Genomic DNA, 12978 nt, shown 5'->3' with positions numbered 1-12978 from the left:
GAAAATAAATCACTTAGGAGGTCATGAAATGTAATTCCGGCCTCAAAGTGCAGCGTCATAATCACACAACACTGTAAACAACACGCTGACACAAAGAGGGGGAATATTCTCACAACATCCCCATCATCATCATCATCATCATCATCATCATCATTCTCTCACAGGCCTTGCAGCAACTCGGTTCCTCCATTGGGTGTCGCTCAATTACTGCACCTGGTGCGTGCAGCGCCCTCAACCTCTGGCCCGGATTGTCTGGCTCGTAATTGGCCCGGACCAATCACAGAAGAGGTAGGCGGGTCTCCATTGTTACTACAGATACTCCAAGAAGTTTGAGCCGACCTGCTGCTGCTTCACCTATGAGTCTCCACGTAAATGAATAGCCGCGGCCCGCGCGAGACAAACGAGCTGATTATGCCGAGATAAAGAGCATCTGGCTCGCGCTCGGTCCGATAATGGCATGCGATGGTTCATCTGCTGAGGATTTCCCGGACAAAGTGATGCCCAGGGCAGCTCCCTGCACGTGCAACAAGAAGTGCAGCAGGAGCAGGAGCAGTATTGTCTTCCTGGGATTATTCCTGCTGTCGCTGTCTCTGCACGCTGTCACCCTCGTCTGCTATTTGGATCTGCGGTCCGAGGTCAAAAGGGAAATTATCCACCAGAAGCGGGACTCCATGTTGACACTTGCGGGGAGTGACCTGGCTGACCCGGCGGAGGTGCTCTCACCCGGCCACCATCAGCGTCTGGACCCCGACAGCAGCCGCGGCGGAGAGGGTCGTGAGGTAATTTTAACACATCCAGAAAAGAAAAAGAAAGAAAGGGTGGAGGGGAAGGGGTGGGGGGGGACAAGGTGAAATACAGCAAACTAAGGGGAGCTTCTTTGAGGAGGCATTGTTTTCATTCCTCACACGGAGGCTGTTCGTGTTCATTCACCTCCGCTCAGTCCTCCTGTTCCCGTATCACGGTGTCAGGTTTTGTGTCTGTGCTCTGTCATGGCATGTTTCTGGGCAACTTATTTTACAGTAGCCTGTCACGACGTTTTGCCAGCTCAGTTTCCAGACAAATATGTTTTGAATTAGCGCTCCCGTGCGCGTGATTCCGCCTCTTGGACCAAGATGCACAGAGGTATTAGCTTTAAGTCTGTCACCTGGCCAAAGTCTCCTGTTCAGGTAAACACCATCCAGGGAGGAATAATCAAGGAAGTTAGAGGGAGGCATGGTGTTAATTTGCCTTCATAAAACAAGCTGTTGAAGAGAAGGAGGGGGAAAATCCTCAGTTAACTCATCTACTTCAGAAATGTCTTTATTCTTTCCCTAATCAAACCCCATTTTCACCAATTTGTCTTGATTCCAGAGAGCTCTCCCTAAACAGGCAGAGGCTGCTGCTCCAAACTTTAGGCAATGTGCCCAGCTGGATTCACAGACACAGGTCAGTCAATGTGCTGGAGCAGGTGGACAGAAAATTAACTGGATCACCAGCAGGTGCAAAGCCCAAGGGCTGATGTAAATTCATCAGGACTTAGATGGGGCAGTTGGTACTTGGAGCGGAGCCAGCCTCGTCTCACATGTGTTTTCTTTTCTAGCAGCGGGCTGATTGAATGTTCATTGTGTTGTCTGTGGCTTTGGCAACAGCCCCCCCACACACACCCCACCACCACCACACACTCCCTAATTTTACCAGTACAAAGGGACCAAGTGTAGGTCTCAACATTGGATTGCTTGCTCAATTAGCTCATATGTCGCCAGTTGTGTAACCTCATTTTACAGAGAAAATGATCCTCTGTGTGGGGCACCGGCTGGACATTTAGTTGTGAATGACCCTCAATTTATTATTTCTCTGTAGGAAACATAAGCGGGATGCAGCAGGTCTGTTTCTATTGCCGATATTGGTGTTTGCTCTATAACATTTTCCTTTCACAAGTGGGAAGCCAAGCCTATTCATTTAGTCCTCTGTGTGTCCTTTGCTAAGCTTATTTTAGATAGTAGTGGTTTCCCTGGTTAAAGGCGAGTGAGATGGGCCTGGTATTCAATCCAGATGGTGACGCTTCATGAGGTGAAAGACTGTGGCCCAGCTGTAAATATTTAACAGCGCTGTGATGCTGTCCTTGCCAGATGTCTGCATTAAACAACTCTGATTACACATCCCACAGTTTACATAGTTGGAGAAACAGGAGGATGTGGCATTTGGATGCAGCGGCCGCACTTGTTAGCTTTCGAGACATTTCCTTTGAAGAATCTCTTTTGTAGGCCTAAAATTGTTTATTGGATTTTTCACACAAGTCTTCATCAAAGGCACCTCAGCGGCATCAGTGAAATTTGATGTGATGTGCAGGTATACAGACAAGTGTAACAGAATATGAAAGTGCACTTAAAAAACTAAGGAGAGCCCCACCAATCAGGTACAGGAACAAACATACAGCACATAGACATGCATCAGACATGAAGCACGCAGGCTTAGTCGGCATATAGCAGCAGTATGTCAATGTCAGTGGAAAGGAAATGTGTAACCAGTGGTCAGACGGACTTAGTACACATTGTGGTTGAGTTATATTATGAGAAAGACAAGTCGTGTGGCTTCTCATCATGTAAAAACAGCTTTGCACACTGAATTTAGTGCGTGTCAGATGATGTTTGGTAGTTCTCAAACAGATTTGTCTGTGTCGAGCGTAAATCATCCTCAGTGAAGAGCGCTCTCTTCCTCAGCGGCTTGTTGTGTTAAACAGAATTCAAAGAAGGCTGTTGCTCAGTTGAGATCACGATATTAAGGAGGATGAAAGTTCCACTAATTGGAAAAAAATGGAAAATGAACATCAGCTTCAAGCTGTAAATATCTGAACTTCTCCAAGTGCTCATGGAAAAAGGCTAAAGTGTTTGCATCTGTTTTAATGTCACAGTTTCAAAATAAAAACCCTGTCCTGTGTTTATGCAGGTTGCAAATGTATTAGTTTAATAATTCATTCATTCATTTTATCTTAGTTTGGCAATATCAGATTTTAGCGTTTGATCACATTTTAATACATTTTATCTCATCTCTGTCTTGTTCTGCATCAGCCACCACTTGTTTTACAGGTTTTTACTGAAAGAAAAAGGAAAAAAAAACATGAGTAATTGGCAGAATGTATTCATATACACCTGATCTGAAGAATGTGATTGCAGCTAAAATTCCCAGATAAGGATCTAAGCTGTAAAAGATGTAATACTACAAGTCTCTAATCAGTTTTCAGAATCTCTTTGTGAGCAAGCCAGGGACTGCTTGTAACTCAGGTTGGGGGTTGATGTTAGGCAAAGCAGGAAACGTTATCAAACCAAATTTGTAAAACAATATCACACAATGTGAGCCTATCTATATCTGTCAGGATGCCTATTAAAGTTTATGTAATCTGTTTCCTCTGATGAAAATACAGAAGTAATATCCAGCATGTTTTTGTAGGACGCACTTGAAAGAGATTTTACGGCAGAGATTTTACCTCACTAACGAGAAAGTGTAAAAATAAAAAAAATAGAAACTTTCTGGTAAGTTCATTTATTTCAGGCATGCGGTTAAAAATTCTGTCCCACATAACATCTCACACTTTCTCAGATCCATGTAGCTGCTTCTTAATGAGAGCAGATGATTTCGTCATTTATGATCTTGGCCAAACAGTCTTTCCCTCAACACTCACAGTTGGTATGCCCTTGAGCAAGGCAGTAAACCCCAGCTGTCCAGCAGATCTCCCCAGTTCCCAACAGTTAAAAAAAAAAAAACCCTCCCAGGTGTGTGTTGCTCTCTAGTCTGAGGTTAAACTGTGATGCTGGGCAATAGTGAATAAGAACAAGTGTCACTTTCAGTCAGACATTTTGAATCACATGACCTCAGCAAGTAAGCATAATAAAAGTCACTCTGCAGAATATTTAATAGTGTTATCTCAGATAGCGTTTTATTCTTCAGCCTAACATTTTTCTTATAACCATTATATGAAATAATTTTCTCCTCTGATGTATGCCTTCAAAGTCTCACAAAGAACAGATGCTGAAACATCTGGAGTCTAGTTAACGGCTATTAAAAAAGTCAGTTTGATGGGACACAAAGTCCTCAGCAGCATGCATGCTCTGGGGCGCCAGGGTGGGCTGTCACCCACATTTATTTTAATTGTGACCAGTGCATGATTAGCTAAAACAGCAGTATCATATGTACAGATACAGCGAGCCTCCATATCGGGATTAATCAATATGGACACGAGTGTCGTAAAAGCGCAAGGCAGAGGAGGTAGAAACATCAGAGATATGAGGCTGCAAACTTTTCCATAGAAAACTGAATTGCCTTGACAGACAGATGGCGTAGACGCCCAGTAAAGATTAAGTCCAGAGTTGCAAACATCTAGCAAAATAATAAATTCTCAAGGCATTCACGGCTTTCAGCTTGAAATCACTTTGCCAGCAGTGTTGCAACAATCTGAAGTGTGACTGGCTGCTGACAGGCAACATTTCCCTCAGGTTGAAGCTCCACAGCTTTTATAGATGACAATCTATGGATGCTGTTATTAAATTACCCCAGTTATGGTTCAAAACACATGGCCTGTTGAAGATATTGGCTGAGGTATGACCACTCCTTTTTCTGACATTTAAGAAGAAAACACGCTGTCATTGTTCTATCCGTGAGTGTGAATCACACGAGTATTATGAAGCTGCTCAACATGCCATTAAAGTTAGTACAGCAGTGACGGGCACCCACTCGCTCTCAGTGTGCATCTGTTACCCTCAACCACCAGCCCTCAGTTTCACCTCTTCAACTTTGTAACCTCACACTCTCAAATGCAGTTTAGGGACTTATTTTCACTGCTCGTCTGAGATTTAGAGGGGTCAGTAAAACCAGAATTGCTACATTTTTGGAGAACATGTCAGCTTGGAAACCGTGTTGAAGGCATCATAATGAAAAAATTATACAAGCTGTAGTATATCTCTCTCCCCCCCACAATAAACTTTAAATATTAAGATTGTCAGCAAATGTCAGTAGTATAAGTGTAGAAATTGGTGCAAATACAAGCCGTTTGTTATACTAAGTGTTAATAGGGCAGAAAGAATCTTGTGATCACAAAATTACACATCCCCAGGGTGACTGAATTTTAGTCATATCCTCACAGAGCAACAGGGAATCGTGTCCACTGCGCGCAACAGCACCCCCCACGCTTTGAAGATTTGAAAGCCCTCTAATTAATAGCATTTTTTCCCTTGTGCTGAGAAAGAATGGTTTACTCAATAGTTGGCACTTGGCATACATACCAACACGCTGTCATCCTGATTTACTGTAACTCTACGCGCCTTTGAAGGGTATGAAGGCTGTAAATGTTGTAATGAAGTTAAATGATGCAAACAAGGATGCAAAACCATTTCTCGTAGTCATATAATAGAGTAACTTTATTTTTTTTTTTAATCACTTTGTTGCCTTCATCTAAAACACCAGACACACCAGTTTGGTAGTAGCCCTGCAGATTGCTTGTTTGTTTTTTGTCGTTCTGATGGGGCTTAATCTCGGGCCAGAAACTGGCTGTTGAATCATGTTTGGCTGTCAGAACAGACGAAAGTGTAATGCCATATGCTTGACTATACATCCAGAATCCTTTGAGAGGTAAAAGCCCCCTATATGCCAACAGCTGGAGAGGAGATGTGGAGCCACCTGTGCGCCAAATGAACAGCAAACGTCGCTGCTCGCGGTAACATCTGGAGGTCTGTGTGTCGATAAAACCATTCCAACACATACTCCTCCATCAGGCTGGAATTCCCGTGCTTATAAGGTCAGACATGGTTGGCAGCCGGTCAGGGATGTAGAACTTTAACTACTTTGAGCTTGCCCAACACAGCCGGCGGGGGGTGTTTGACATGATACAGCTCATCCCTCACCGCGTGTGTGGGGGGGTTCCCACATCTGAGACGAGGTAAAGAAAAAACTCAAAACATAACTTTTCTCGTCTGTCTTCTTATGGTCTTTCAGTGGCTCTGCTCGAAACCACACAAAGAGGCACTAGGAGTTCACGCGGCTTTGAGGAGAAGGAGATTTCTCGCCATCGGGGGTTTAACAACTATGTTAACTCGAGCATCACAGATGGAAACATGGAATATGTCATCTTGTGCCCAACTGGGGTAGGCCTCTGTGGAAAAGAGAGGTCAAAGTGTCTGTCAGTGAGCTTGTCTGATTGATTCGCAGCCATAAGACTAAACGATACATTATTATTTACTATCTTTTGATCCATGCTAAGGTGCAGCACGTGTCACTGCTCGGGGGAAGTCTGTTACACAAACTCCAAGCAGATGTCCAGCACAATACAAGTCGTCTGGTCGTTTGTCCTCAGCCATTGAGAGCCTTTAAGCCTTGCACTCTCACCATTATTTATGCTGACACTCCAAAGTGTGACCGAAAGTGATCTCGTATATTGCGAGGCTTGACGAAAAGAAGGCTATGGGTGGTCTTGTTGTGTTTCCACTGCTGGGTTTCTTTGTCTATCGCCTATTGGGAACCCTCCAAAGATGTGATCACAAACTGGCTGTTCTAACAGTGTGTGACTTTGAGCAGTCCACGTTTTAACAGGAACTGCGAGCGCTTAGCACGAAAAGTTTTGCTGTCAGAGCCGGTCACATCCGAGCGTGCTACAGTCAGGTCAGCACGTCCCACAGAGTTCATGTGAATGTAGGTCGACCAGAACCAGTCACATAAGAACACAGGCGTGCGGTTTGTCCCACCACACATTGGCCCATGGGAACACCCCACCACTGTAGCATAGCTTTTCCTGTTTTTTTAGAGATGAGCTCAGACCAGCTACATCAGATCCTTTCTTTGACTACAATTTTTTTTTTGTTTTTAACCTTATTCACGCTACCCTTGAATAGGGCTGGGACCAGGTGCCATATGAATGGGTATTGCTCTCAGATTAACCACAATTCATGCCCTCCTTTTGTATAAAAAGGTGAATTTTAGAACAGCAGTGTCCAGGTGACTGTCTCAAACGGCAGAAACACAGACAAAAGTGACTTGGGTTACAGGATAGGTTACAGCCCCAATGGGACAGACAATGAGTTGGCCACAAATGAATGTGGCTGGCTGACATCTCACATCTTATCAAATCCCCCAAAGTTGTCTCTATGCAAACATTATACCCCACAAATAGAAAGAGCACTTGTAACATGGGTTTCATCTTCAAAAAGTTGTATCACTCAGTCCTTTAGTTTGATTCAAAGAATCAATATTGGGTGGTCTTAAGGTGCATTAATGCTCACAGCAGAGTCTCTGTGACCCTCTTAAATTTTGTGAATTTTCCACACTCATTAAATTTTATTTTGTGTTTCACCAGGAGAGGTTACTGCATAGAAATAGTGACTTCCTTGCCACAGAGGACAGCAGGGGCATAACTCAGCGATCGAAAAGGAGTCCCGGCAAGCAGCCAGAAACAGGTACGCCTTTACTACTTTTGTGTCTTTTCTCCTCACACTTTGAGACAGAAGTTGTGTTCTGAGTTTCAAAGTTTTTCAAGTTCTTGCTTTTCATATTTTTTTAGGCTCAAACTCCAAATTCAATACTTTTTTAGTAAGTCAAAAAAGCACAGACAAGTATGTTCATCTCTCTCTGGTGCACCTGCGTCAGTGTGGGTTTTTTTGGATATTAAATTGGCAACAGCCTGGTCAACTGTTGAGCAACGGTTTCTCTCACCCTATGTTTGTTTGGAGGGGATTCGGTACAGTGTAAATAACAGGCTTATGGTGGGCTTAACGCTCTTAAATTTTGAAAACAGTTTGTTAATGGTTTCTCACTTTTTGTGGAATTGATTTTTTACTGCTTTGTGCTTACTTAACAAAGCAGCTCCACCGCATAACGTTGCCGAGTTTATAGAGCAAGAGATTAAACGGAATGGGATTGATTATTACTTGGATAGCAAACAAGGACAACAGGGAGTTTTTGAGGGTTTCACCAATTTGAAACAGACAGCGAAGCCCGTGTTGATTTCCCCGTCTCGAAATAATACCAGGTCCCCGAAATATCCTTTTGTAGCTGTCAAGTAAGCAGATATAGAGTCAAGAATCCAACTGTGTTATCGGTCAGGCCCGAACCATCGGAAAATAAGACATAAAACGAGTCATTTCGTAGAACATGCAGATGTTTTAGTGAACCAGGTGGCCATTTTGTGAAGGAGGCTGTCGCCTGAGACTTTGATGGCTTTCATTAATTCCACCGAATTGATTTATCGTAATCAATAGCTCAACAGCAAACCATATGGCCAATACGCCTGAATTAGCTTTTGTAGTTTTTGTTTAGAATGTGAGCTATTCAAATAAAAGAGCGCAGCCTTTGAAGTTTCATGTCTGAGTGCAACAAGTGCAGCATGATCACAAGGCATTCCAATGTCTGTGGCGTGACACTGAATACTTGGGGGGGAAGTTTAGTGATTGTGTTTAAATTAGAAGAAAAAACTCACCTTTGAGACTTTCTACATAAATCAGTAAAGTCCCGAGCCTCTAAACACTAATCATTCCCAGGTCTCTCCTCTGCTCTCAGCGCACAGACAAAGGCTTTTGTAATCTCAGCCTTAGATGTGTGTTTTTTTGTGTGTGTGCATGTGTGTGTCCCGTGTTTGCACGTGTGTGCGTATGTGTGCGTTCTCGGCACTCCTAACGGGCACCAGATTCCAGATAGGGCTGCTCGTTAAGAGAAATCTATGCGGATGCATCCAGTCATTTAGCCAGAGGAGAAACACTGGCCATATGTTTGAGGGGGACTCAAACTGTGAGGTTTTAAGGTTAAATGGCCTTTGTAGTTGTAATGACATGGTAAACACAAGAGCAGCGAGACGGCTTTTTGAAAAGGATTCTTCAGCTGTACACTGAGCACACACACACACACACACACACACATACATACACACATAAACACACACACTAAGTGCATTTTGTCTTTCAAGCACAGACATAGATGCCCTACCAACGTCCATGCACGCGCACACATACACATGGGTTTAAAGGGGAGACACACACAAACACATGTGTACACACAGACACACGTGCACACACACACACACGTACACACACTTTCATCTGCATTCTCCATCTGGGCTTAATTCAAAGAAAAGGATTTTGGCAGGATAAAGTATCTCTCTAATGATCTTCTCCAGTTCCACTGCCTGTGAATGCTTAAGGCACTTGTTCATACAGAGGAGGTGAAACCACACTTACAAATTACTACACTAGAAGATACCGCAGACTGACATACCTCCACTGCATTGCTCAGTGCAGAACATCTGAATCTGTTATTTTAGCCTATTTAGGATACCTACACGCAGTGATCTGGATATCCGAGATGTTATCTGAGATGATAATTGTTCAGGGGACCATTTTAAAGCTTAATCACATTGCTTTTATTTCTTTCAGAATCGACTGGAAAGGAAAGGAGGAAAGAGAAGAAAAAAGGTAATAAAAAATTCAGTCTAAATTTCAGAGATCTTGGTCATTGACTGCTACCTGTTGCCGGCTTTCTGGAAGTATGATCGAGATGTCGTTCAAAATCCGATAACCGTGTTAGCTAAAAGTGAAATCCATTGAAGAATTCTCTCCGAAATGTATTAACCTAGAGGATTTAAATCAGGATTCACAGTCTGTACAGATTATAAGGTCCATTTTGAAACAAATTGATGTTATTTTGGCTAATAAAAAATAAAGTTCATTTGACTGTCATAAGATTAACCTGCTTAGGTGTTTGTTTGTTTTTTAATTTGCCAACCATTCCGTTTTCTCCTTTCTCAGGAAAGAAAAGGTCAATACCGGGCCCCCCTGGTCCCCCTGGTCCCGCAGGTCCACAGGGGCCACCGGGCATCCCTGGAATCCCTGGTATTCCAGGAAGCAATGCTGTGGGGCCTGCAGGACCCCCTGGACCTCCCGGGCCACAGGGACCTCCAGGCGCTCAGGGTCCAGCAGGTATAAAGCTTAAAATAGACCCGACACGTTAACACGCTGAGATATAGCCAAAAGACTCAAGCCAGGGAAGTTGAAAACACCCACGAGTTGAGAGATTTGTTCTTAGATTACAGTGTTTGCCTACATGCAGACATGTTCCCACACTAGAAGGGGGCTCAAGTTGTCAAAATGAATGAACTCATTGCCTTTACGGGGACAGTTTCTGATGCAGGATGTCAAACATTGTGTGGGATAGCAGTGATCTATCTGTAAGCTATGCCATTGTTTGTTTTGTTTTAATCATCATCCCTACTTTGTTCCTCAGCAGTGTCGAAGTCCAGAATTTTATCATGTCTCTCTTTTTGTTGCAGGAGTTCCCGACAAGACAAAAACAAAGGAATTCCAGGTAGATTATGTCACCTATTAAAACATTAGAGATAAATTTTATCCCACACAAAAATCGGTGATGAAACAGCTGTTCTCCCATGTTACTGTGTATCCAGATTAGTCACCAAGAATGTCTTTTTTTTTTTTTTCTTTTCTTTTTTCAGCCCGCAGTGGTCCATTTGCAAGGGCAAGAAACAACCATCCAAGTGAGAGAAGGTGGGTCCTTTCTGTCTGCATTCACTTATAGTTTCACCACTTCCATGTGCAAAGCCACTGTTTTGACACAAGATAATGAACATGCTCAATCCTTGTCAGTGCTGTCTGTCAAAGAGCTGCAACTGTATACCTGCTAAACCACAGAATTACACCAGGAGACATATACATGCTAGGAAATTGTTGACATTCAGTTGAAGTGTTTGTAATTTTTTAAAGATATTATTGACTTTATTCTTGTCAATCTAATGGAAAGTAAATGCAGCCACCTACATTACAAAACCAAAGATTTATTGGTTAAGATGGCGAAATATTGCCACCAATATTTACTCTAAGATTATGTAAAACCCTAAAATAAACCTATAGCTATAACAGGATTAGTATACAGTTAGAGGCTTATATTATAAGTCAGACATGTGTTAACTAAGGTCAGGAGCATTGAAGTCATGCTGCATCACTTTGTCAGTCTGAACAGAGTGTAAGCATCATTAGCAGGTTTATTTCTGTGAGTGCTGAACTCTGTTTAAACATAGCCAAAGCTGTTTATGTTGACTGTTTACCTCTTCTTTTGTTTGTTGTGACATGTTTAGATCTGTCTGAAGGCATCCTTAGGAACTGGAAGATGGTGTCCATCCATCACCGTGTGTTTAAAATGCACTCTCGCTCTGGAGAGCTAGAGGTGCTGCTGGATGGTGTCTACTTCATATATAGTCAGGTAGAAGTGAGTACGGTCCTTGACGTAACTCTTAAAATTTACAGTTGAGAGTCAGAAGAACTGGCAGTTGCTCTGTAGTTGAGCTTAAAAGCCTTGCTTATCCATGAATGCTTGAGTTATATTATATGACATATTTATTTTCCCGCTCCCTGTGGCTAAATGTGAATCTATAACTCAAACGCTTGTTGGCTACTCTAATATTCCAGCTGTTTTAGCTTTGAATGAGCTCTTTAATATCATGCAGATTTGTGTTGACTACCCCTCTCAGTCTTCTGTGAATTATGTCTCCCCTCTCCACCAGGTGTACTACCTCAACTTCACCGACATTGCCAGCTATGAGGTGATGGTGGACTCCAACCCGTTCCTCCGCTGCACCTGCAGCATCGAGACGGGACAGCGCAAGTTCAACACCTGCTACACGGCTGGGGTGAGCCTGCTGCGAGCCGGCCAGAGGATCTCCATACGCATAGTCTATGAGGACACACTCATCAGTATGACCAACCACACCACTTTCCTTGGAAGTGTCAGACTTGGAGAGGCTCCATCTGCTGGACAGAACTGATAACTACACAATCACCAGCCCTCTGCAGAAATGAAACGTTGCTCACGACGGTCAAATCAGCCCAGAGTAACACTGTCTTTTCTTATCCAGCCTCATGCAGGATTGATTAATTGGTTAGATTTGTGTTTTAGAAGCGACAAGCCCAAGCCTTGCCCCATGAGACCCCATCAAGAGGATACTTCAATCCTCCAGGTTAATAAAGTTGAGGAAGCCCCTGGGTGACTTTTGTTCACTTTCACAGCTCTGTATTAAAAAAAAAAAAGACAATATGGACTGTTATGCTTCCGCTGCCATTGATTCTGTGCAAAGAGACTAACCTTGATGAGCCAAATGTCCTTTTACTCATCAAACAAATGTTTCTATTTATAGTCACCATTTTGTGTCAACACAGACAGCATCTCTCTTTATAACAAGGAAGGACACTGCGCTGACAGATACTTTATATTTACATATGTTTAAGTGCTGTTGAATGATAATCTTGTATCTCCAAACACACCAGCTATTCCAAATGTTTTATTTTAAGTTTTTAGACTTGGAATTTTTAATTAATTTAATTATATTAACAGTTGTGGTTTAACAAGAAGGGGTTTAAAGCTCCATATGCCCCTGGGTTATAAGGAATGATTAAAGTATCATATAAAGGTTCAGTGCAAGTATAAAGGTATCTATGCAACATTGATAAAATCCATTAAAACTGGAGTTATAAGGTATTCACAGAGCAACAGCACTATATATTTTGCGCACATTTGCACTACAGCATCCCTGCAGAATATCAGTGATATGTTTTGTTACAGTGCTATTGTTTAGTTAACGTATGAATGAGTCCATGTGGAAAAATGAGAGTTGTTTATATGTCTCTGTACATATTGTATATAAAATGGGATATACTTTTGTAAATGGAGTTGATTGATGGATTAAAATGTTTCATTTTCTGTCTAAACAAATTTGTCTGTCTTTTGTGTTTGTGCAGCCGGTGGTATTGATTTAAAAAGGTTAAAACTGCTCTTTCATATAGGACTCCGCTGGCACAAGTACTGACAAGAACAAATGATGTTCTTTGAGTGAGGCCTCTGTCTTTATTAAAATGCGGCTTTTTTACTTTTGCAGGAAGTTTCACAATACACTGAAAATTTGGCCGTAACCTTCATACTATCTAAATGAGTTCCATCTTGAGGAGAGAGGAGATAGTTCCT

The 12978-nt window shown here is 42.5% G+C and overlaps 1 protein-coding gene across 2 annotated transcripts; it reads left to right on the top strand.

Moving 5' to 3' along the window:
• The first annotated feature begins 383 nt into the window (after positions 1 to 383).
• On the top strand, positions 384 to 12713 carry eda (ectodysplasin A). 2 transcript variants are annotated; one of them, XM_062425797.1, is made up of 8 exons: positions 384 to 779; positions 7319 to 7418; positions 9387 to 9425; positions 9759 to 9929; positions 10280 to 10314; positions 10460 to 10511; positions 11099 to 11223; positions 11525 to 12713. In XM_062425797.1, exons 1-8 carry the CDS (start codon positions 453 to 455, stop codon positions 11783 to 11785), a joined length of 1110 nt encoding a protein of 369 aa, XP_062281781.1. In that variant the 5' UTR covers positions 384 to 452; the 3' UTR covers positions 11786 to 12713. The 2 variants fall into 2 exon arrangements, with proteins under 2 accessions (XP_062281781.1, XP_062281780.1); XM_062425796.1 differs by having other exon boundaries at positions 11099 to 11229.
• The last annotated feature ends 265 nt before the right edge of the window (positions 12714 to 12978 follow it).

This window comes from Scomber scombrus, chromosome 9, assembly GCF_963691925.1.
Source record: "Scomber scombrus chromosome 9, fScoSco1.1, whole genome shotgun sequence".
In the NCBI taxonomy this organism is placed as follows: Eukaryota; Metazoa; Chordata; class Actinopteri; order Scombriformes; family Scombridae; genus Scomber; species Scomber scombrus.
The sequence above is the reverse complement of the archived record's forward strand: the minus strand, read 5'-3'. Positions and strand labels throughout refer to the sequence as shown.